The 23,754-nt window shown below is 43.3% G+C and overlaps 1 protein-coding gene across 9 annotated transcripts in view; it reads right to left on the bottom strand.

The window, feature by feature from the left end:
- Window positions 1-4,966: 4,966 nt before the first annotated feature.
- The window catches only part of LOC129857608 (disintegrin and metalloproteinase domain-containing protein 15-like), a 36,579-nt gene continuing 17,791 nt past the window's right edge, over window positions 4,967-23,754 (bottom strand). The window contains exons 15-25 of one of the 9 annotated variants that reach the window (XM_055926038.1): window positions 21,595-21,703; window positions 21,216-21,411; window positions 20,968-21,045; window positions 20,736-20,847; window positions 18,379-18,538; window positions 18,042-18,095; window positions 17,202-17,316; window positions 11,440-11,505; window positions 8,600-8,668; window positions 6,655-6,824; window positions 4,967-6,496 (exon numbers count right to left, since the gene is read on the bottom strand). In XM_055926038.1, coding sequence (XP_055782013.1) covers window positions 6,430-6,496; window positions 6,655-6,824; window positions 8,600-8,668; window positions 11,440-11,505; window positions 17,202-17,316; window positions 18,042-18,095; window positions 18,379-18,538; window positions 20,736-20,847; window positions 20,968-21,045; window positions 21,216-21,411; window positions 21,595-21,703 — 1,196 coding nt within the window. In that variant the 3' untranslated portion in view covers window positions 4,967-6,429. Of the gene's footprint in view, window positions 6,497-6,654; window positions 6,825-8,599; window positions 11,218-11,439; window positions 14,991-17,201; window positions 17,317-18,041; window positions 18,096-18,378; window positions 18,539-20,735; window positions 20,848-20,967; window positions 21,046-21,215; window positions 21,412-21,594; window positions 21,704-23,754 lie in introns of those variants that run through there. The other 8 variants (XR_008759922.1, XM_055926039.1, XM_055926040.1 and 5 more) reach the window with 8 other exon arrangements.

Below are 23,754 nucleotides of genomic sequence, written 5' to 3' on the forward strand. Positions count from 1 at the left end.
GATACAAAGTGCATGTCGAACAAGGAAATTGCCCAGCTAAAGGCAACAGTGTACTAAATGTGGTAAATGGAATCCCTTTGCAAAAGTGTGCAGAGCTTACCGTGGAAAAAAAGTACACACAGTGAGTGAAGATGAAATGTCAATCAAAGAGTCAAATGCTGATGAACTGTTTATTGATTCAGTGACACAGAAAAGTCATATCAGAGACAGAGCAAGCCTTTGCTGACATTGAGATAGGAACACAAGGCACAAAGCTAAAGTTGGGATTATCTCAGCCCAAGACGAGTTTCAGCGAAAGATCGACGAAGTGTATGAAGGTCTCGACGGACTTGTGGCAATTGTGGACGACATTCTTGTCTATGGTCGAACCAAAGAGGAGCATGACCGAAACCTCCGCGCGATGCTGCAAAGGTCCCGCGAGAGAGGAGTCCGGCTCAACCCCGAGAAGAGCACAGTCGGCGCTACAGAGGTCAGCTACTTTGGAAATCTTCTCACAGCGACTGGAATCAAGCCAGATCCACAGAAGATCTCAGCCATAAAAGAAATGGAGCCACCAAAGAACCGTGCAGAGCTGGAAACAGTGCTTGGCATGGTCAACTACTTAGCCAAGTTCGCGTCCAGCCTCTCCAATGCTAATGCACCCCTTTCAACTGCTAAAGCAGTCCAGTGAGTTTCTCTGGGACAAGCAACACGACATTGCTTTCCAGAATGTGAAAGACTTGATCACGAGAGAACCAGGACCAATCCTTGCCTACTATGACCCCGACAAAGAGCTCAGACTCCAAGTGGACGCGTCGAAGTATGGACTAGGTGCAGTGCTACTGCAAGAAGGAAAGCCCATCGGCTACACTTCCAAATCTCTCACAGACTGTGAAATCAACTACGCTCAAATTGAAAAGGAGCTCTACGCCATTCTGTTCGGATGTAAACGTTTCCATCAGTACGTATATGGACGACAAGTCATTGTGGAATCCGACCACAAGCCCCTTGAGTCAATCATGAGGAAACCACTAGCCGCATCCCCGCCAAGGCTACAGAGAATGATCCTTCAACTACAAAAATACGACTTCACAATCATTCACCGTCCAGGCAAAGACATTTCTGTCGCAGACACACTCTCCAGGAGGTTTCTTACCTATAAGGACAGCAGCCTCAGTGAAGGCATGGATATGCAAGTGCACACTGTGTACAGCAACTTACCAGTTAGTGACACAAAACTGAAGGAGATCCAAGCAGAAGCAAAAGGACTCACAACTCGCACAGCTGAGGAAAGTCATACAGGATGGATGACCTGAGGAGAGAAGAAAATGCCCTCAGAGCGTCTCAGAATTCTGGAACCATCGAGATGAACTTTAACAGATCAACGGAATAATTTTCAAAGGAGAGAAAATCATTATTCCTACCAGTCTCAGAGAAGAGATTTTGACAAAGAACCATGCTGGAGACATGGGCATGGAAAAGTACAAACAGAGAGCACGGGACATTTTGTTTTGGCCCAGAATGTGCAAACAAATAGATGACATTGTTGGTAAATGCGCCATATGTCTTGAACGACGCCCCTCAAACACCAAAGAGCCAATGTTACCTCACTGTATCCCAGACCGACCCTGGCAGGTCGTGGCAAACGATCTGTTCACCTGGAACAACGAGGACTACATCGTAACAGTGGACTACTACAGCAGATACTTCGAACTCGACAAGCTTCACAGCACCACATCTGCAGCTGTGATACACAAGCTGAAAGCAGCCTTTGCCAGGCATGGCATTGTAGAGACTTTAAAATCTGACAATGGGCCCTGTTACAAATCAAATGAGTTTGAATCCTTCACAAAAGCATGGGAGTTTACACATGTCACCACAAACCCACATTACCCTCAAAATAATGGCCTTGCTGAAAAATCTGTGCAGATTGCTAAATCACTTATGGACAAAGCAAAAGCAGACAAGAGAGACCCCTACCTCAGTCTCCTTGAATACCGCAACACTCCAGTGGACAACTTCAAATCACCAGCCCAGCTGTTGATGAGCCGCAGACTTCGCTCAATCCTTCCCAGCACCAACAACTTGAGGTCGTCAGCTACAAGGAAATGCATGAAAAACTTACACAGAGACAACAACAACAAAAATAATACTACGACAGGTCAGCTAGACCACTGCCATCACTGATCGACGGAGAGTCAGTTAGAATCCAGGAGCATGGCCTCTGGAAGCCAGCAGTCGTCATCCAGCCAGCTGACACTGAACGTTCATAACACGTCCGCACCGCAGAAGGAGCGGTGTACCGCCGCAATCATCGTCACCTACTGAACCCAAAAGAACAACACACTGATGAGATGAACTGTTCCCCTGAAAGAGAACGTGATGGACTACACACACACACAGCACAACATACACCATACTTACCTGCAACACCACAAGAGCTGTTGACTGACACAGAAGCATGCTCAGCATCATATCGCACAAGATCAGGAAGAGAGGTCAAGCCCAGAGCTGTCCTAGACCTGTGAAATGTCAAAGGGTGTAGGTGGATCGCTGCCCTAAAAGAGTTCCAGACTGTAAACTTGTTATTGAACGTTCACTTGAAATGCTTTGGTATTGTATTTGTTTGAAATGTTAAGATGTAATTTCTACTGTGAAAGCTGAGTTGCTGAGAATCCCTTGTTCGAAAAATAACAGTATGTTGGATCATTGTTTCAGAGTCTATGTTGATTCAGTTGGTGTAGTATGCAATATAAATGGTTACTTCTCTTGAGTTCAAACTACGCTTAGAATATGTAAAACATTTTTCTTTTGTTTTAAAAGAAGAGACGTAATATTCATATGTGTAAACTATAGGTCGACCGATTATAATTTTTCAACGCCGATACAGATTATTGGAGGACCAAAAAAGCCGATACCAATTAATCGGACGATTTAATTTTTTAAAATTTGTAATAATGACAATTACAGCAATACTGAATGAACACTTATTTTAACTTAATATAATACATCAATAAAATCAATTTAGCCTCAAATAAATAATGAAACATGTTCAATTTGGTTTAAATAATGCAAAAACAAAGTGTTGGAGAAGAAAGTAAAAGTGCAATATGTGTCATGTAAGAAAGCTATCGTTTAAGTTCCTTGCTCAGAACATGAGAACATATGAAAGCTGGTGGTTCCTTTTAACATGAGTCTTCAATATTCCCAGGTAAGAATTTTTAGGTTGTAGTTATTATAGGAATTATAGGACTATTTCTCTCTATACGATTTGTATTTCATATACCTTTGACTATTGGTTGTTTTTATAGGCACTTTAGCATTGCCAGTGTAACAGTATAGCTTCCATCCCTCTCCTCGCCGCTACCTGGGCTCGAACCAGGAACACATTGACAACAGCCACCCTCGAAGCAGCGTTACCCATGCAGAGCAAGGGGTACAACTACTCCAAGTCTCAGAGCGAGTGACGTTTGAAACGCTATTAGCACGCACCCCGCTAACTAGCTAGCCATTTCACATCGGTTACACCAGCCTAATCTCAGGAGTTGATAGGCTTGAAGTCATAAACAGCGCAATGCTTGAAGTATTGCAAAGAGCTGCTGGCAAAACGCACGAAAGTGCTGTTTGAATGAATGCTTACGAGCCTGCTGGTGCCTACCATCGCTCAGTCAGACTGCTCTATCAAATCATAGACTTAATTATAACATAATAACACACAGAAATACGAGTCTTAGGTCATTAATATGGTCGAAGCCGGAAACTATCATCTTGAAAACAAAACGTTTATTCTTTCAGTGAAATACGGAACCGTTCCGTATTTTATCTAACGGGTGGCATCCATAAGTCTAAATATTCCTGTTACATTGCACAGCCTTCAATGTTATGTCATAATTACGTAAAATTCTGGCAAATTAGTTCGCAATGAGCCAGGCGGCCCAAACTGTTGCATATACCCTGACTGTGCGTGCAATGAACGCAAGAGAAGTAACACAATTTCACCTGGTTAATATTGCCTGCTAACCTGGATTTCTTTTAGCTAAATATGCAGGTTTAAAAATATCTACTTCTGTGTATTGATTTTAAGAAAGGCATTGATGTTTATGGTTAGGTACACGTTGGAGCAACGACAGTCCTTTTTCGCGAATGCGCACTGCATCGATTATATGCAACGCAGGACTAGCTAGATAAACTAGTAATATCATCAACCATGTGTAGTTATAACTAGTGATTATGATTGATTGATTGATTGTTTTTTATAAGATAAGTTTAATGCTAGCTGGCAACTTACCTTGGCTTCTTACTGCATTCGCGTAAAAGGCTGGCTCCTCGTGAGGCAGGTGGTTAGAGCATTGGATTAGTTAACCGTAAGGTTGCAAGATTGAATCCCTGAGCTGACAAGGTAAAAATCTGTCGTTCTGCCCCTGAACAAGGCAGTTAACCCACCGTTCCTAGGCCGTCATTGAAAATAAGAATGTGTTCTTTGTCACCTTCTGACCATAGTTCTTTTGTGTTTTCTTTGTTTTAGTGTTGGTCAGGACCTGAGCTGGGTGGGCATTCTATGTTGTGTGTCTAGTTTGTCCATTTCTATGTATGGCCTGATATGGTTCTCAATCAGAGGCAGGTGTTAGTCATTGTCTCTGATTGGGAACCATATTTAGGTAGCTTGTTTTGTGTTGGGGTTGGTGGGTGGTTGTCTTCTGTCTTTGTGTTCATTTCACCAGATAGGACTGTTTCGGTTTTGCCACGTTTGTTATTTTGTATTTGTGTTCATGTTCAGTTGTTTATTATTAAAACATGGACACTAACTACGCTGCGTATTGGTCCGATCCCTACTACACCTCCTCGTCAGACAAAGAGGAGGAAGGTTGCTGTTACATTCTTAGCTGACTTGCCTAGTTAAATAAAGGTGTAAAAAAAAATTATGGTTGGAGATACGTGAACATGCTAGCTAATATAACTAGCTAATAAAGAGCTACATTAAGAAATATCCTGTAGTACTGCATTTTATTATTTTGTACAAAGCGTGCAAAACAAGACAACGTGGACCAAGACAACCAATCACCTCACCTCTGTGGGAGGAAGTGCATTGGGCAGAGGTTGGCAGACACCTCACAAGTCCTCAACTGGCAGCTTCATTAAATAGTACCCACAAAACACCAGTCTCAACATCAACAGTGAAGAGGCGACACCCAATGCTGTGATATCTCTTTCATACAAAAGAGGAAAATTAAGCAGCCAACAAAACCAGTCACTTTTCCACAGTCCGTTTTATATCCCTCAGCAGCAGTGAACGTCTCAATTGAGACAGTAGGACAAATGCAGAATGACAGAGTTCAAAGTAGAACAGTCTCATGAAAAGACACTCCCATAATTGCATTGAGCAAAATTCGTAACAATTCATGTTACATCTGAGTGTTCTCACAAAAAAAGGCAACTGATCTTCTGTCACAGCGTAGGTCAGTCTTCGAGAAGTGGCCTATCATTTCACAAAGTTCAATCTACTTCCCCCCTCACTTCTCCAGAGATCATCTATTTGGCTTTTAAATAGCCCTTATTGTAGAAATAAAACTAGTAGGCAGGTTAGAATTCGCTGGTATTTACAGTTGTGCAGTTAGTTGTACAGCTCTGCAATCAAGAACTAAAGCTTCTGTGACACTATTCTCATTTCATCTCAAGGGTTAGTCAGAGAGGGTTGCATGCAAGGTCCTCCCCCTCAATGACACCATTGTGATGGAGATAAAAGAAATCATTGCGGTGAATGAAAGTGTTGACATGCTTCTTTATTCCAGAAAGAGAGCAAGGGGTGGTCAGGACTGGTTTCCTGAGGCCTACATTAGCCAAGCCACTTAAAATAAAATATTGCAAAATGGTGCAAAAGTGGTGGCCACAGTCGGATTGGGAGGATGACTTGGGCTTCAACCTATAAGTAGAAGAGTAATACGTTGTTCTGAAGCATCACAGGGCACATTCAAACGTGCAAGTGCCATAAAACCAGTACTGGGCCTTTAATCTCAATTGAGTTTAGCCTCTGTGTAGACATCCGTTTTTGTAACTGTTAGTTAATGTCAAAAGCCACACAGTTTTCATGAAGTGTTACATCTTTGACGGATACTTAACTACCTCCATCCAGTTTCTTAATGGCCAACGGATCAACCCAACTGAACATTCCAGACCTTCTCTGCTTTGCTCGGAGCCCCAGTCTGCCCCAACACGGCAAGTAACCAACCACCCAAGGCACCTGTCAGTCTCTCAGGAAGAAGACAACAGGAAATAGTTTAGGGGGGGGGGCAGGGAGAGTGAAAAGCAGCCTTCATTTGGAGACTTCTGGGTTCTGAGCCTTCCTATAAGGTTCTCCATAATAAAACTCTTGGCTGAATCAGTGCAATTCATGCTGTCAGGTCCGGTTTAAGAGAATCTCAGAATCTTAGTGGTTTTGTGGATCTTTGTCAGTTAAACCGGAGGTGTCGAGTTGGGTTTTCTGGGTTGTGACGTCCGTACTGGAGGTAAAGGGGCACGTCTATGTGAGATAGAGAGGGATATAGAAAGATAGAAAAGAAGGTCACCTCCAGCTTTTGTTACAATACTGTACAACGCCAACTGTATGTGTCTACCTGCCCATTCATCTGACATCTATACATTCATTAAATTAGACGAAAAATACAGTCACTGAAGTACCTGGAAGGGACGGCTGCAACAGGAGGGCCAACAGGCGGAACTGAACTTCTACTTGCTCCATGTTGCAGGGGGGCACCAGATGCAATGTACCCAGGGTGGGTGGGATGTGACGGGGGCTCTGAAGGCAAGGACTTCCTGGGTGCTGGTGGTTTTTTGGGTGGTACAATGGCCTGAAGAAAATACAAAATAAACATATAATACAATCCAGGTGTGATACAAAGATTTTCGTTGATTATAGCCGATCGTCACATAGAGTTTAGGTAACAGTGACAAGACAACTGAAAATTGAGGGCTCTAGACCAACTCCAATCCTTGGGGGCCTAATTGGTGTCACTTTTGCCCCAGCTAACACACGACTCCAATAACCAACTAATGATCTTCAGTTCAAAAACGCAATTAGTTTAAATCAGCTGTGTTTGCTAGGGATAAGGAACTAGTGTGACCACTACGGCCCCGAGGACTGGAGTTGCAGGGATGGGCTCTAGACCAAACGTAGATTTAATTAATTAACTTTTGGTTTAGTTAACTGTTCTGCTAATGGTACTAGAAATAATTTATGCGACTTGCTGATATTGACGTGTTGAAGGTTGCCTGCTTGTAGGTGGACGATGCAAACTACACTCACCGGCCAGTTTATTAGGTACACCCATCTAGTACGGGGTCGGACACCCCCTTTGCCTCCAGAACAGCCTGAATTAGTTGGGGCATTCTACAAGGTGTCAGAAACGTTCCACGGGGATGTTGGTCCATGCTGACTCGATGGCATAACGCAGTTGCTGCAGATTGGACGGCGGTACATCCATGCTGTAAACAGCCCGTTCCATCTCATCCCAAAGATGCTCTATTGGGTTGAGGTCTGGGGACTGCGCAGGCCACTCCAGGCAAGGTTTTTCCACTCCTCGATTGTTCAGTGTTGGTGATCACGTGCCCACTGGAGACGATTCTTGTTATTTTTAGCTGATAGGAGTGGAACCCGGTGTGGTCGTCTGCTGCAATAGCCCATCCGTGACAAGGACCGACGAGTTGTGCATTCCGAGATGCTATTCTACACACCACTGTTGTACTGTGCCATTTGTCTGTTTGTGGCCCGCCTGTTAGCTTGCACGATTCTTGCCACTCTCTTTCGACCTCTCTCCTCAACGTGCCTTTTTCGCCCACAAGACTGCCACTGACTGGATGTTTTTTGTTTGTCACACTATTCTCGGTAAACCTTAGACACTGTCGTGTGTGAAAAGCCCAGGAAGGCGTCCGTTTCTAAGATACTGGATCTGGCGCGCCTGGCATCGACAATCATACCACGCTTAAAGTTGCTTGGGCCACTTGTTTTGTCCATTCAACCTTCAATCAAACAGTAACTTAATGTCTCGATGACATGGTCACGTGACTCACTGTCTGTAGGAGCAATCAGTTTTCGTGAACGGGGTGCTGTACCTAATAAACTGGCCTGTGTGTGTATTTACACTACACCAATATATTAAGCATGGTTTAATATGCAAATGCAGTATCACACATTAACACAATGCTGTTTGTACTTTAACTTTAAAATGCTAATTTCACCTAAATAATGTTTTATTTTCAATTAGTTACCAACATTGCCATTACCTATAGCCATAGATTGGCTGTGCATTCTTTTGTAACCAACTTTTTAGAGCCACTTCCAAGTGAGTGAATATGAAGTACTTTGATCTGCATTTGCACATAAATTCAGCAATACAATACAATTCTGAACTAAAGCTTGATTAGTCTGATTAGATTAATTGTCTCAAATCATTCAATCCATTGAATCAACCAATCAACTACATACACATCAATTAACCACACAATCCCACCAATCAACCATTAAATCCCTCCACAATCAATTAACCAACCAACCACACTCGTCACATAAATCAACCAATCAGACCAAATGCCCACATGCAGCCATGTCTACATGCTACTCTGGTACCTGGCTGCCTGTTAGCACAGGGTCAGGGGGTAGAGGCTTGGTGGGAGGAGCCGGCCGACTCAACGATGGCTAGAATAACGGACGGAAAACAGAAGAACAGGAGGAATAGATGGAGAAAATGAGAGTGAGGGGTGGAAGAGACCAACCAAAGGAAAGGGACTATTCAGGTATTCTAACAGAATACTGAATGAGACTCTACAGAGTAGTGTCACAATACTCCAAAATGTTCACTATTTGTACAATGAAAACAACAAACTTCAGACCAATTCTCATGCAATGAGACAAAGACAAATAATTTATATTAGCAAACCACAGAGATGAGACAGCTACCTCTATTCATTCGCCATCATGCTCAGTACCATGAAGGTAACAAATGCACTCGAAAGTATTGGAAGAGAATCCATTACGCTACTATTGACAAGACAGATTCCAATCATGGAAGTAGATAAGAGGGAAAGATGATTGACACAAGTGCTCCTCAAAGCCATACAGATGAGATGAATTTACCCACACTGAACAAAACTTAGAAATCAGCAACTTGACCAAAGACCATAAGATACTTTTTGAGGAACAGTGGTATGGAATATACACTGAGTGTACAAACATTAGGAGCACATGCTCTTTCCATGACAGACTGACCAGGTGAAAACTATGATCCCTTTTTGAAGTCACCTGTTAATTCCACTTCAATCAGTGTACAGTAAATGAAGGGGAGGCAACAGGTTAAAGAAGGATTTTTAAGCCTTGAGACAATTGAGAAATGAACTGTGTATGTGTGCCATTCTGAGGGTGAATAGGCAAGACAAAAGATGTAAGTGCCTTTGAACAGGGTATAGTAGCAGGTGCCAGGCGCACCGGTTTGAGTGGGTCGAGAACTGCAACACTGCTGGATTTTTCACGCTCAACAGTTTCCCGAGAGTATCAAGAATGGTCCACCACCCGAAGGACATCAAGCCAACTTGACACAACTATTGGAAGCATTGGAGTCAACATGGGTCAGCATCCCTGTGGAATGCTTGACACCTTGGAGAGTCCCTGCCTCGATGATTCAAGGCTGTTCTGAGGGCAAAAATGTTAGCAACTCAAAATTAGGAAGTTTTTCCTAATGTTTTGTACACTCAGTGTACATTGATTCTAGAGCGTTAGCTAATTAACTATGTAGCTCTAGATTTGAATGTTATGTAATAATGCCAACCCTGTTGTAGGCATCATCACATAATATTCAAGTCAAGTATTACAATTTATGAAAGTGATTGGAAATAAAGATATAAACAACTCTGGTGTGTGGAGCCATGGTCTTTGTCAACTAGTTCAATCATTGTGTCTCAGCACATAGGCTACTCTTCCAGATCTAAGCTGGGGATAGAGAGTTCGCTCATGTGGAGGGTTCTTTCGCTAAGTGACAGATTTACATGTCTAAACAGGAGAGTTAATCTTGTCCAAATTGAACCTTTGTTAAGCATTAGACACTGTGGCTACTGTTGGCACTAAAAGGAAGAACATGCTCCCCCCATGCCAGTAAGTAATGCTAAGTAATCAAAGTAATGCTGTGGTTAGTTTTCAACATAATTTAAGTTACTCAACGATGGCTAGAATAACGGACGGAAAACAGAAGAACAGGAGGAATAGATGAAGAGAATGAGTGAGGGGTGGAAGAGACCAACCAAAGGAAAGGTACTATTCAGGTATTCTAACAGAATACTGAATGAGACTCTACAGAGTAGTGTCACAATACTCCAAAATGTTCACTATTTGTACAATGTAAACAGAATGTTAGTTCTAGAAAACATGAGGATTCTTATAAATTACTAATTATTATTTATGTAGAGATTTCATCTCATAGCATTGCACACACAAGCATTTTTCAAGCTAACCATCACCACATGCAGGTTTCCATTCACTGACATGATGTCATATCCTAATTTTTTTAAATGTTTATTTTCTTAATATTTGTACCCCAATTTCGTGATATCCAATTGGTAGTTAGAGTCTTGTCCCATCGCTGCAACTCCCGTACGGACTCGGGAGAGGCGAAGGTTGAGAGCCATGCGTCCTCCGAAATACGACCCTGACGAGCCGCACTGCTTCTTGACACACTGCTCGCTTAACCCAGAAGCCAGCCGCACCACTGTGTCGGAGGAAACACAGTACAACTGGCGACCGAAGTCAGCGTGCCACAAGGAGTTGCTAGAGCGTGATGGGACAAGGACATCCCGGCCGGCCAAACCCTCCCCGAACAACGCGGCCGGCTGCGACACAGCCTGGGATCGAACCCGGGTCTGTAGTGATGCCTCAAGCCTTAGACCGCTGCGCCACTCGGGATGCCCCTTCATAGAATCATTTTAAAGAAACAGTGTGATGGCATGGCCCTCTAAACATAGATAGAAAAAGGGCGATTGCATGAGAATCAACTGTGTTGGTGGTGCTGCTAATGCTACAGCTACGGCTACAGCTACGGCTACAGCTACGGCTACAGCTACGGCTACGGCTACTGCTACGGCTACTGCTACGGCTACATATGGACGAAGACCTCCTCATTAAATGGCAACCTTTGACTGTACCTGGCTGTTAAGGGGGCTGGGGTCGGGGGGCAGGGGCTTGGTGGGGGCTGGCCGTTTCTTTCTTATCCAATGATGGATATATGGAAAAAGTAGAGGAACAAACAGGACTTCGCTATAATACTGCAACTACACACATAAAAAGACATAGAATGTTAGTTCTAGAAAACATGAGGATTCTTATAGATTACTAATTATTTATGTAGAGATTTCATCTCATTGCATTGCACACACAAGCATTTTTCAAGCTACCCATCACCTCACAGGCCTAGGCCAGGTTACCTGGGCTTGTTTTAAGACAGGGTCAGGGGGGAGTGGCTTAGTAGGCGGAGCAGGTCTGTCCTGAACCTGAGAAAACAGGAGTCAAAGGGTTTTGACAGCCAATGGAAACATGCATTGGAGGGTAAGTTAGTTATTAGAATTGAGCATTACATATTCAACTCTCAGATTGAGAAAATATGAATTGGTCACTTGAGAACATACACTGAACAAAAATATAAACGAAACACGTAAAGTGTTGATCCCATGTTTCATGAGCCGAAATAAAAGATCCCAGAAATGTTCAACATACACAAAAAGCTTGTTTCTCTAAAATGCTGTGTACAAATTTGTTTACATCCCTGTTAGTGAGCATTTCTCCTTTGCTCAAATAAATCATCCACCTAAAAAGTGTGGCATATCAAGAAGCTGATTAAACACCATTATCATTACACAGGTGCACCAAGTGCTGCGGACAATAAAAGGCCACTCTAAAATGTGCAGTTTTGTCACACAACGCCACAGATGTCTCAAGTTGAGGGAGCATACAATTTGCATGCTGACTGCAGGAATGTCCACCAGAGCTGTTGCCAGAGAATTACATGTTCATTTCTCACAACCGCAGACCACGTGTAACCACGCCAGCACATGACCTCCACATCCGGCTTCAACACTTGCGGGATTGTCTGAGACTAGCCACCCAGACAGCTGAGGAAACTGTGGGTTTGCACAACTGAAGAATTTCTGCAGAAACTGTATCAGGGAAGCTCACAGTAGTTTGGCGTCGTAACTGACTTCAGTAGGCAAATGCTCACCTTTGATGGCCACTGGCACGCTGGAGAAGTGTGCTCTTCACAGATGAATCCCTGGTTTCAACTGTACTAGGCAGATGGCAGACAGCATGTATGTCGTCGCATGGGCGAGCAGTTTGCTGACGTCAACGCTGTGAACAGAGTGCCCCATGGTGGCGGTGGGGTTATAGTATGGGCAGGCATAAGCTACAGATAACGAACACAATTGCATTTTATCAATGGCTATTTGAATGCACAGAGATACCGTGACGAGATCTTGAGGCCCATTGTCATGCCATTCATCTGCCGCCATCACCTCATGTTTCAGCATGATAATGCACGGCCCCATGTCGCAAGGATCTGTACCTAATTCCTGGAAGCTGAAAATGTCCCAGTTCTTCCATACTCACCAGACATGTCACCCATTGAACATGTTTGGGTTGCTCTGGATCGACGTGTAAGACAGTGTGTTCCAGCCAATATCCAGCAACATCGCACAGCCATTGAAGATGAGTGGAACAACAGGCCACAATCAACAGCCTGATCAACTCTATGTGAAGGAGGTGATGCTCAGCATGAGGCAAATGGTGGTCACACCAGATACTGACTGATTTTCTGATCCACGCCCCTACCTTTTTTTAAAGGTACCTGTGACCATCAAATGAAATCCATAGATTAGGGCCTAATGAATGTATTTGAATTGACTGATTTCCATATGTTTTTTTATAAACTGTAACTCAGTAAAATCTTTGAAATTGTTGCATGTTGCGTTTATATTTTTGTTCAGTGTAGTTACTAACTGTAGACCTTGTTAATGTGTTAGATGCTTTTTGTATTTTCTTTATGCTTTTATGCTTTTCTTTATACACATGTAGCCTCATCCTCTTCTACAAATTCAAAAACATCAGTCTTGAACAAGATAGACCTGTCTATAACATTGCAACATTCAGGAATAGCTCCCCACATTTAAAAAATACTATAGTATGCAGTGCCTTCGGAAAGTATTCAGACACATTGACTTATTCCACATTTTGCTACATTACAGCCTTATTCTAAAATATATTAAGAAAAATCCTCAGCAATCTACACACAATACTCCATAATGACAAAGCAAAAACTGTTTTTTAAATTTTTTATATTAGCACATTTATTAAATCAAAAAACAGAAATACCTCATTTACATAAGTATTCAGACCGAGACCCATTGCCATGAGACTCAAAATTGAGCTCAGGTGCATCCTGTTTCCATTGATCATCCTTGAGATGTTTCTACAACTTGATTGTAGTCCACCTGTGGTAAATTCGATTGATTGGACCGACAGTTGACCGTGCATGTCAGAGCAAAAACCAAGACATGAGGTCGAAGGAATTGTCCGTAGAGCTCAGAGACAGGACTGTGTCGGGGCACAGATCTGGGGAAGGGTACCAAAACAATTCTGCAGCATTGAAGGTCCCCAAGAACACAGTGGCCTCCATCATTCTTAAATGGAAGAAGTTTAGAACCACCAAGACTCTTCCTAGAGCTGGCCGCCCGGCCAAACTGAGCAATCGGGAGAAAGGCTTTGGTCAGGGAGGTGACCAAGAACCCGATGGTCACTCTGACCGAGCTCTAGAGTTCCTCTGTGGAGATGGGAGAACCTTCCAGAAGGACAACCATCTCTTCAGCCCTCCACCAATCAGGCCTTTATGGTAGAGTGGCCAGACGGAAGCCACTCCTCAGTAAAAAGGCACATGACAGCCTGCTTGGAGTTTGCCAACAGGCACCTAGGGACTCTCAGACTATGAGAAACAAGATTCTCTGGTCTGATGAAACCAAGATGTAACTCTTTGACCTGAATGCCAAGCGTTACGTCTGGAGGAAACCTGGCACCATCCCTATGGTGTAGCATGGTGGTGGCAGCATCATGCTGTGGGGATGCTTTTCAGCAGCAGGGACTGGGAGACTAGTCAGAATGGAGGCTAAGATGAATGGAGCAAAGTACAGAGATCCTTGATGAAAACCTGTTCCAGAGCGCTCAAGACCTAAGATTGGGGCGAAGGTTCACCTTCCAACAGGACAATGACCCTAAGCACACATCCAAGACAATACAGGAGTGGCTTCAGGAAAAGTCTCTGAATTTCCTTGAGTGATCCAGCCAGAGCTCGGACTTGAACCCGATCAAACATCTCTGGAGGGACCTGAAAATAGCTGTGCAGCAACGCTCCCCATCCAACCTGACAGAGCTTGTGAGGATCTGCAGAGAGGAATGGGAGAAACTCCCCAATTACAGGTGTGCCAAGCTTGTAGCGTCATACCCAAGAAGATCCGAGGCTGTAATCGCTACCAAATGTGCTTCAACAAAATACTGAGTAAAGGGTCTGAATACTTATGTAAATATGATATTTCCGTTTATTTTATAAATGAGCAAACATGTCTTTATGGGGTATTGTGTGTAAATTGATGAGGATTTTTTTTTTTAAATACATTTTAGAATAAGGCTGTAACCTAACAAATTGTGGAAAAAGTCAAGGGGTCTGAATACTTTCCTAAGGCATTGTAAATGCTGTAGTATTACTATAATTATATACTATAGTATTTACTGTCGTGTTTTTGTGGACTTTACTGTAGTATTTACAATTTACTATAGTATAAATGCAGTAGTATTACTATAGTTAAAAGATTATAGTGTATACTATAGGTATACACGGTATCCTGATTGTCATACCGACCTTGTGCCATCCCGGGATATTCTGTAATACTGGCACTGAACACAAGGGGTGCTATTTTCAAACCCCATTCAGCCTCTGTAATCCAAAAGTTAGCAATGCTGATTTTTCAAGAAGCTGAACACTAAGATAGATAACTAGCCAGAAAATTCTACCTGCTGACTTACTAGGTTCAGAAAATATACACAGGAATGCTAAGACACCATGGAGTCAGTGCAAGATATGGCTCAGAAAATGTACCTCAATCCAGGGATGAGAAATGCGTTGTACTCTGAATGGTTCCATTATCCCAACTGTTACACCGTGAAGATAATGGGACAGTTCGGAGTACCTCACATTTCTCATCCCTGGATTGAGGTACATTTTAATCTACACAGGTCTGCTGGCTACTAGATAACTAGCTACTAAATTAGCAAACCAAATGCACAACTACAGAGTATTGAGCACATTTTAGACAGTTAACTTAATAGTTAGAAGATATCTAGCTGTCAAACATTTAGTGATGAATTCCATACTGTAACTAGATCACCTGGGGTGTGCTGCGCAACAGTGAGTGACTCACAAGGCTCTGGTCTCTAGTCATTGTGTGCTTGTAGACAAACACCATGTGATTAGGGACTACCGTTAAACTTCATAATGAAAAATAATGTGACCGGTGAAATGAAGAACGCAATCTTCTTTATCTCCTAACGTATTGCACAAGTTGACTGCAGGTACTTTACTTAAAAAGTAGCTACAAATATTCAAAGTATTTAAAATATGTAAGAAATAGTTTCATTGATATTGACAGCATCGAAAAAGCATCCCGTGGCTATTTCCAAATACCCCAGTATACAGTATACTACCCAAGCCTAAAATACTATAGTCTTTACTATAGTATTTTTGTTTTATTATCTTTGACATGGAATTGGCTGCTTTCTCTTTTCTCCTACTAAAACATTTCCATAACCAGTAGGTAGAAATTCTATAGTAACTACTACACATGATTAAGGTATACTACAGTGTGTAGTATAGTATTCTACAGTACACTACAGATTTCTATAGTAAGCACTACACAATCGAGGGGAATACTAGTGTGTAGTATAGTATTCAGGAGTAGGGATTAATATTTTCAAGACAAGTTTCAATACCCGCGAATAATTCATATTTATCTCAAAAGTTCTGCACCGCACCGGTTCATCTCCCTACTGCCCTCCTATATTTGGCAAAAATCGAGTTGATGATTATACAGATAGCAGATCAGCTCATGAATAATAGGGAGATGAAGAGCGGAAATAGTTTAAATATCAAAGTATCTTAACAAAGAACACCCGTTTTCAAAATATCCATATCTACTCCCATATTGTTAGTTGAGCATACATTCTCTACTGAAGATGTATGGGCAGAAAGTCTGAGACAGAGCAAAGAAGCAGGGGAAATGTTATAGCAGTATTTTGACATGCATAGGCCAGAGACGTGCTTTGATAATGCAACCTATGCATTACAGAATAAAGTTAGGAATTTTCATGCAAGACAGGAGTCAGGATTTTGGAAAAGAAAATAGCCTAGGCAGTCGGACAGGAGAAGATATACATTTTCCCTCATGTCTACCCACAGACTTCATGTCTGTGACAGAGATGACTATGTAATAAATTGTGCATAGGCCTATCAAATTTGTGAATGTCTGAAGAGTCACAATGACAGCTCAAAGAGGCACACGTTCTTTTATAGGCTATACTCTAGGCCCTAGAGTCTAGGGGTTTCCTGTAGGGTTCATTAACTGCATTCAGGTCATGTGTGCAGTTCAGTAGTGGCAATTATGTGTTCACTTTGAATTTATGGCAACTTTGTGTGAAGTAAATACGCCAGACTAAAGGCTACCATGCGACAACCTGTTTGGATAATGTGCTATTAAATATTTTTCTGCGCATGTTGTGTATTTTGTGGAATTGCATTAGTGCCGACATTGGGGAACATTTTAGTAATTTTTCGGATCTTGACATTTAATATTTTCGGGAAATGTGTGTTCCTGGGTCAGTCAAGGGATCTCGGCTACCCATGATAATCCCTATCCTACAGTTTACTACAGAATTCTACAGTAAGTACTATAGTATTCTATAGTAAACGGTAGTATTTTTTTTATGTGGGTCAACACAGAGAGATTGACGTCTGCTAAATGACTAATATTATTACAATAAAGTCAGTGTTATCGATTCCATGTACCTGTAACAAGGGGCGCATAGGAACAGTGTAGTTGGAAAAACTATTTGAGTGACAGCCAGGGAAGGCCAGGCTGGGTCATCGTGGTACCTTGTTAGAAGGCGGAGACGGCGTCATTTGAATGTCACTCTGGTGGCTCCAGTGGTACCTCAGTGGTTGGACCTGCTCCCCGTTACGAGCATCCACTCGCTCTGTGGCCGGGGTCCTGGGAGACAGCACACACTCACACATTAGCACATTACCATAAAGTTCATTCCACAATTTCAATAATGTGGGTTCTGAAGCATTATAAATAGTAAGCTGAGCACTGTCATAAGATACAATAATTATGTTTCTCTATAACACTGGTCTAGCCCTCAAAGAATGGGTGTTTGATTACAATACACTGGTATACATGATATTACAACCTAGGGGAATAATCAGTTCTGAAGAGTCAGAGGTCATTGCAGTGTTACAGTATAAGTAAAAATGAGGTTGAGAGGAGTAACGCTCAAAATAAGCGTATAGAACTGAGACTCTCAAGAATGGTCACCATCACTATCCACGAAACCAGCTCTAAAGGAGTCTTATATAAAACATTGAAGAAATGGAGAACTAAACTGGGGTGAGTTTCCCAAAGCCTTCGTAGCATTTAGTTTGTCGTTATATCCTACTTAAAGTGCATCGCTAGTATCTGAGCTGTTTAGTCAAAAAACACCTGTCGAACTAAAACTGATCAATCAAATTTAGTCACTCTTTAGATTATAGTGAGTTATTTTAATATGGACCAAAGTTCAGATATTTTTGCAAACTAGAGAGACTCTTGGGTGTTAAATGGAACACTAAGCATTAACGTTGCACTTCAATAACAATTCGTCGTAAAGACACAGCCCAGAACTGAGCAGCTAGAAACTAATTCCATGGCTTTACTCTACCCTTAACATTTAGTACCTTTTAGCCTGTTCCACGGCAAACACCAGGCCCCAACTCTCACCCTGGGCCACACTGACCCCATTGAATCAGAGGTAGAGAAAAACACAGTTAACTCTGACGTTCATTGAGTGATAAAGTGCAAGATAAACCTTGTGCATGTCCAATTCAAACTTGCACATACTCCAGCTAGCCATAGCCCCTTTCATTCCATTATAGTTATTAAAAAAACACTATAGCCGAAATTCTCTCCATACTGACAGCGGGTTTCTGCACTGCGCAAACATATACATACTATATACACATTGTAACTAATATGTGAACACATAGCTGGTGTCCCCTGGGTCAGGGCTCTCACCGGCTCTGTTGGCGTCCGGTGCCCTTGTGGAAGAGGCTGGTAGTGCCCAGGCAGGGCAGGTTGCGGTGACACCGGGGGAAACGCAGGGCGAGGAAGAGGAGAACCACTGGCAGGACGAAGAGGAAGATGACCAGCAAGGCCACACGTGCCGGGTTAGATCCTAGAGATACAGAAAATATTGTGGTCTTGGTTATCATGGCAGACATAGAATTAAAGCTGGGTGCATGTTACTTATTTCATCCTAGTTTTATTGACACGGTGTCCCAATTTCTCCAGGATTTGATTAAGATAAGAAGTGTTTTCACTATATATTTTACCTCTTTGTGATGTCATTCGGAAACATAATGTTAACTTTCACTGCTATGCGGATGACACACAGCTGTACATCTCGATGAAACATGGTGAAGCTCCAAAATTGCACTCAATGAAAGCCTGTGTTTCAGACATAAGGAAGTGGATGGCTGCAAATGTTCTACTTTTAAACTCGGACAAAGCAGAGATGCTCGTTCTAGGACCCAAGAAACAAAGAGCTATTCTGTTGAACCTGACAATTAATCTTGATGGTTGTACAGTCGTCTCAAATAAAACTGTGAAGGCCCTGGGCGTTACTCTGGACCCTGATCTCTCTTTTGATCTACGTAACATTGCAAAAATCTGAAACTTTCTGTCCAAAGATGATGCAGAAAAATGTATCCATGCTTTTGTCACTTCTAGGTTAGACTACTGCAATGCTCTACTTTCTGGCTACCAGGATAAAGCACTAAATAAACATCAGTTAGTGCTAAATACGGCTGCTAGAATCTTGACTAGAACCAAAAAATGTGATCATATTACTCCAGTGCTAGCCTCTCTACACTGGCTTCCTGTTAAGGCAAGGGCTGATTTCAAGGTTTTACTGCTAACCTACAAAGCATTACATGGGCTTGCTCCTACCTATCTTATTTGGTCCTGCCATACATACCTACACGTACACTACGGTCACAAGACGCAGGCCTCCTAACTGTCCCTAGAATTTCTAAGCAAACAGCTGGAGGCAGGGCTTTCTCCTATAGAGCTCAATTTTTAGGGAATGGTTTGCCTACCCATGTGAGAGACGCAGACTCGGTCTCAACCTTTAAGTCTTTATAGAAGACTCATCTCTTCAGTAGGTCCTATGATTGAGTGTAGTCTGGCCCAGGAGTGTGAAGGTGAACGGAAAGGCTCTGGAGCAACGAACCGCGCTTGCTGTCTCTGCCTGGCCGGTTCCCCTCTCTCCACTGGGATTCTCTGCCTCTAACCCTATTACAGGGGCTGAGTCACTGGCTTACTGGTGCTCTTCCATGCCATCCCTAGGAGGGGTGCGTCACTTGAGTGGGTTGAGTCACTGACGTGATCTTCCTGTCTGGGTTGGCGCCCCCCTTGGGTTGTGCCGTGGCGGATATCTTTGTGGGCTATACTCGGCCTTGACTCAGGATGGTAAGTTGGTGGTTGAAGATATCCCTCTAGTGGTGTGGAGGCTGTGCTTTGGCAAAGTGGGTGGGGTTATATCCTGCCTGTTTGGCTCTGTACGGGGGTATCATCGGATGGGGCCACAGTGTCTCCTAACCCCTCCTGTCTCAGCCTCCAGTATTTATGCTGCAGTAGTTTATGTGTCGGGGGGCTAGGGTCAGTCTGTTATATCTGGAGTATTTCTCCTGTCTTATCCGGTGTCCTGTGTGAATTTAAGTATGCTCTCTCTAATTCTCTCTCTCGGAGAACCTGAGCCCTAGGACCATGCCTCAGGACTACCTGGCCTGATGACTCCTTGCTGTCCCCAGTCCACCTGGCCGTGCTGCTGCTCCAGTTTCAACTGTTCTGCCTGCAGCTATGGAACCCTGACCTGTTCACCGGACGTGCTACCTGTCCCAGACCTGCTGTTTTCAACTCTCTAAATACAGCAGGAGCGGTAGAGATACTCTCAATGATTGGCTATGAAAAGCCAACTGGCATTTACTCCTGAGGTGCTGACCTGTTCCACCCTCGACAACCACTGTGACTATTATGATTTGACCCTGCTGGTCATCTATAAACATTTGAACATCTTGGCTATGTTCTGTTATAATCTCCACCTGGCACAGCCAGAAGAGGACTGGCCACCCCTCATAGCCTGGTTCCTCTCTAGGTTTCTTCCTAGGTTCCGGCCTTTCTAGGGAGTTTTTCCTAGCCACCGTGCTTCTACACCTGCATTGCTTGCTGTTTGGGGTTTTAGGCTAGGATTCTATACAGCACTTGAGATATCAGCTGATGTTAGAAGGGCTTTATAAATACATGTTATTTGATTTGAGTGTATATCTATGAGTGCAGTCAAGTTGTGCATTAACAGAGGAATGGTGAGGTACCTCTAGGTGCTCTTGCAGGGCCACTGTCCACACTGCCTCCATGGCCCGTGTACCTACAGTCTGGAGGAGCCCAACCCACATCACAGTGGCAGTTCTTATTGCTGTTGCACACCTGGCAATGTCAGAGGATATTGAGCCATATTATTAATTTAACATCAACAGTATGGGCCAGTCCATTGTGAGCTATACAATATAACTCCTATAAGGGGAGACAGCCAGCTGGTTTGCTCACCCCGTGTCCGTTGCATTTGCTCTGACAATCGTCGACGCCGAACAAAGACACATCCTGACACCGCTGGTTCCAACAGGCCTGAACCACAACATGGTCAGTAATACCAATCATCATTTTAGATATTTATGTAAACTCAGATAACAACACAGAAAACCTCTCCTATATCCTTATTACAAAAGGTCAAATTACCCATTCCACAAAAACAAAAGTATTTTGCATTGTATTTCTATAGTTGAGGAAATGCCCACCTTGCCAAGACCACACGCGGTGCCCTGTGCCACCATAGCAGGGTCGGAGACGTCGTCGCCAAGGTGGAAGTAGGTTCCACGGCAGACAAAGTCGCTGTAGTTAAATTTTACTTTGGTGGTCAGGATCTCAGCGCTGGTGCCTAGCAACGGACGGTCGTTGCCTCCCTGGCACTGGAGCCTCCCACAATGCACATCTCTGAAAAGTCAGACACAGTCAGAGCAACAGTCAGACATACAGAAGTGTTCATTAGGCACCAAATTGAAGAATAAGGACTGAAATAGGGCAGGACTACATTAACTTGTCCAATAAAATATGCTAATTGTGTTATCTGTTGCAAAACATTTTGCTACGATGTGCCCTAATGAACATGGAACCTACTTGCTAGGGCAGGGGATGTAGGTTCCGTTTGGCATCTGGCCACAGTTGCCGTATTTGTTGCCCTGTTTGTTGACAGAGGAAAAGCAGACAGGCGGAGCCCTTGTGGAATCTGAAAAGAAAAGGGAGTTTAAAAATTCATAATTGTCTCAAAGATCCTACAGTAAAACTGTCTGAACAACACTGCCTCTTGAGTTTATGAGCCAATCTCAATTCTCCAACTCTGCAACATATGGCATATGAAGATTAGATATGATTAGATATCATAACTCACCAAAACAGTTTCTTCAATCACTAGTAGTGACAATATACACTGCTCAAAAAAATAAAGGGAACACTTAAACAACACAATGTAACTCCAAGTCAATCACACTTCTGTGAAATCAAACTGTCCACTTAGGAAGCAACACTGATTGACAATAAATTTCACATGCTGCACTGCCAGCGCCCTGCAAAATGACCTCCAGCAGGCCACAAATGTGCATGTGTCTGCTCAAACGGTCAGAAACAGACTCCATGAGGGTGGTATGAGGGCCCGACGTCCACAGGTGGGGGTTGTGCTTACAGCCCAACACCGTGCAGGACGTTTGGCATTTGCCAGAGAACACCAAGATTGGCAAATTCGCCACTGGTGCCCTGTGCTCTTCACAGATGAAAGCAGGTTCACACTGAGCACATGAGCACATGTGACAGACGTGACAGAGTCTGGAGACGCCGTGGAAAACGTTCTGCTGCCTGCAACATCCTCCAGCATGACCGGTTTGGCGATGGGTCAGTCATGGTGTGGGGTGGCATTTCTTTGTGGGGCCGCACAGCCCTCCATGTGCTCGCCAGAGGTAGCCTGACTGCCATTAGGTACCGAGATGAGATCCTCAGACCCCTTTTGAGACCATATGCTGACACATGCACATTTGTGGCCTGCTGGAGGTCATTTTGCAGGGCGCTGGCAGTGCACCTCCTTGCACAAAGGCGGAGGTAGCGGTCCTGCTGCTGGGTTGTTGCCCTCCTACGGCCTCCTTCACGTCTCCTGATGTACTGGCCTGTCTCCTGGTAGCGCCTGCATGCTCTGGACACTACGCTGACAGACACAGCAAACCTTTTTGCCACAGTTCGCATTGATGTGCCATCCTGGATGAACTGCACTACCTGAGCCACTTGTGTGGGTTGTAGACTCCGTCTCATGCTACCACTAGAGTGAGAGCACCGCCAGCATTCAAAAGTGACCAAAACATCAGCCAGGAAGCATAGGAACTGAGAAGTGGTCTGTGGTCACCACCTGCAGAATCACTCCTGTTTTGGGAGGTGTCTTGCTAATTGCCTATAATTTCCACCTTTTGTCTATTCCATTTGCACAACAGCATGTGAAATTTATTGTCAATCAGTGTTGCTTCCTAAGTGGACAGTTTGATTTCACAGAAGTGTGATTGACTTGGAGTTACATTGTGTTGTTTAAGTGTTCCCTTTATTTTTTTGAGAAGTGTATATACAGTTGAAGTCGGACACCTTAGCCAAATACATTTAAACTCAGTTTTTCACAATTTCTGATGTTTAATCCTAGTAAAAATTCCCTGTCTTCGGTCAGTTAGGATCACCACTTTATTTTAAGAATGTGAAATGTCAGAATAAAAGTAGAGAGAATGATTTATTTCAGCTTTATTTCTTTCATCACATTCCCAGTGGGTCAGAAGTTTACATACACTCAATTAGTATTTGGTAGCATTGCCTTGAAATTGATTAACTTGGGTCAAATGTTTCGGGTAGCCGTCCACAAGCTTCCCACAATAAGTTGGGTGCATTTTGTCCCATTCCTCCTGACAGAGCTGGTGTAACCGAGTCAGGTTTGTAGGCCCTTTTTCTATAGGATTGAGGTCAGGGCTTTGTGATGGCCACTCCAATACCTTGGCTTTGTTGTCCTTAAGCCATTTTACCACAATTTTGGAAGTGTGCTTGGGGTCATTGTCCATTTAGAAGACCCATTTGTGACCAAGCTTTAACTTCCTGACTGATGTCTTGAGATGTTGCTTCAATATAGCCACATAATTTTCCTCCCTCATGACGCCATCTATTTTGTGAAGTGCACCAGTCCCTCCTGCAGCAAAGCACCCCCACAACATGATGCTGCCACCTCCGTGCTTCACAGTTGGGATGGTGTTCTTCGGTTTG

This window comes from Salvelinus fontinalis, chromosome 6, assembly GCF_029448725.1.
Source record: "Salvelinus fontinalis isolate EN_2023a chromosome 6, ASM2944872v1, whole genome shotgun sequence".
NCBI classification, from domain to species: domain Eukaryota; kingdom Metazoa; phylum Chordata; class Actinopteri; order Salmoniformes; family Salmonidae; genus Salvelinus; species Salvelinus fontinalis.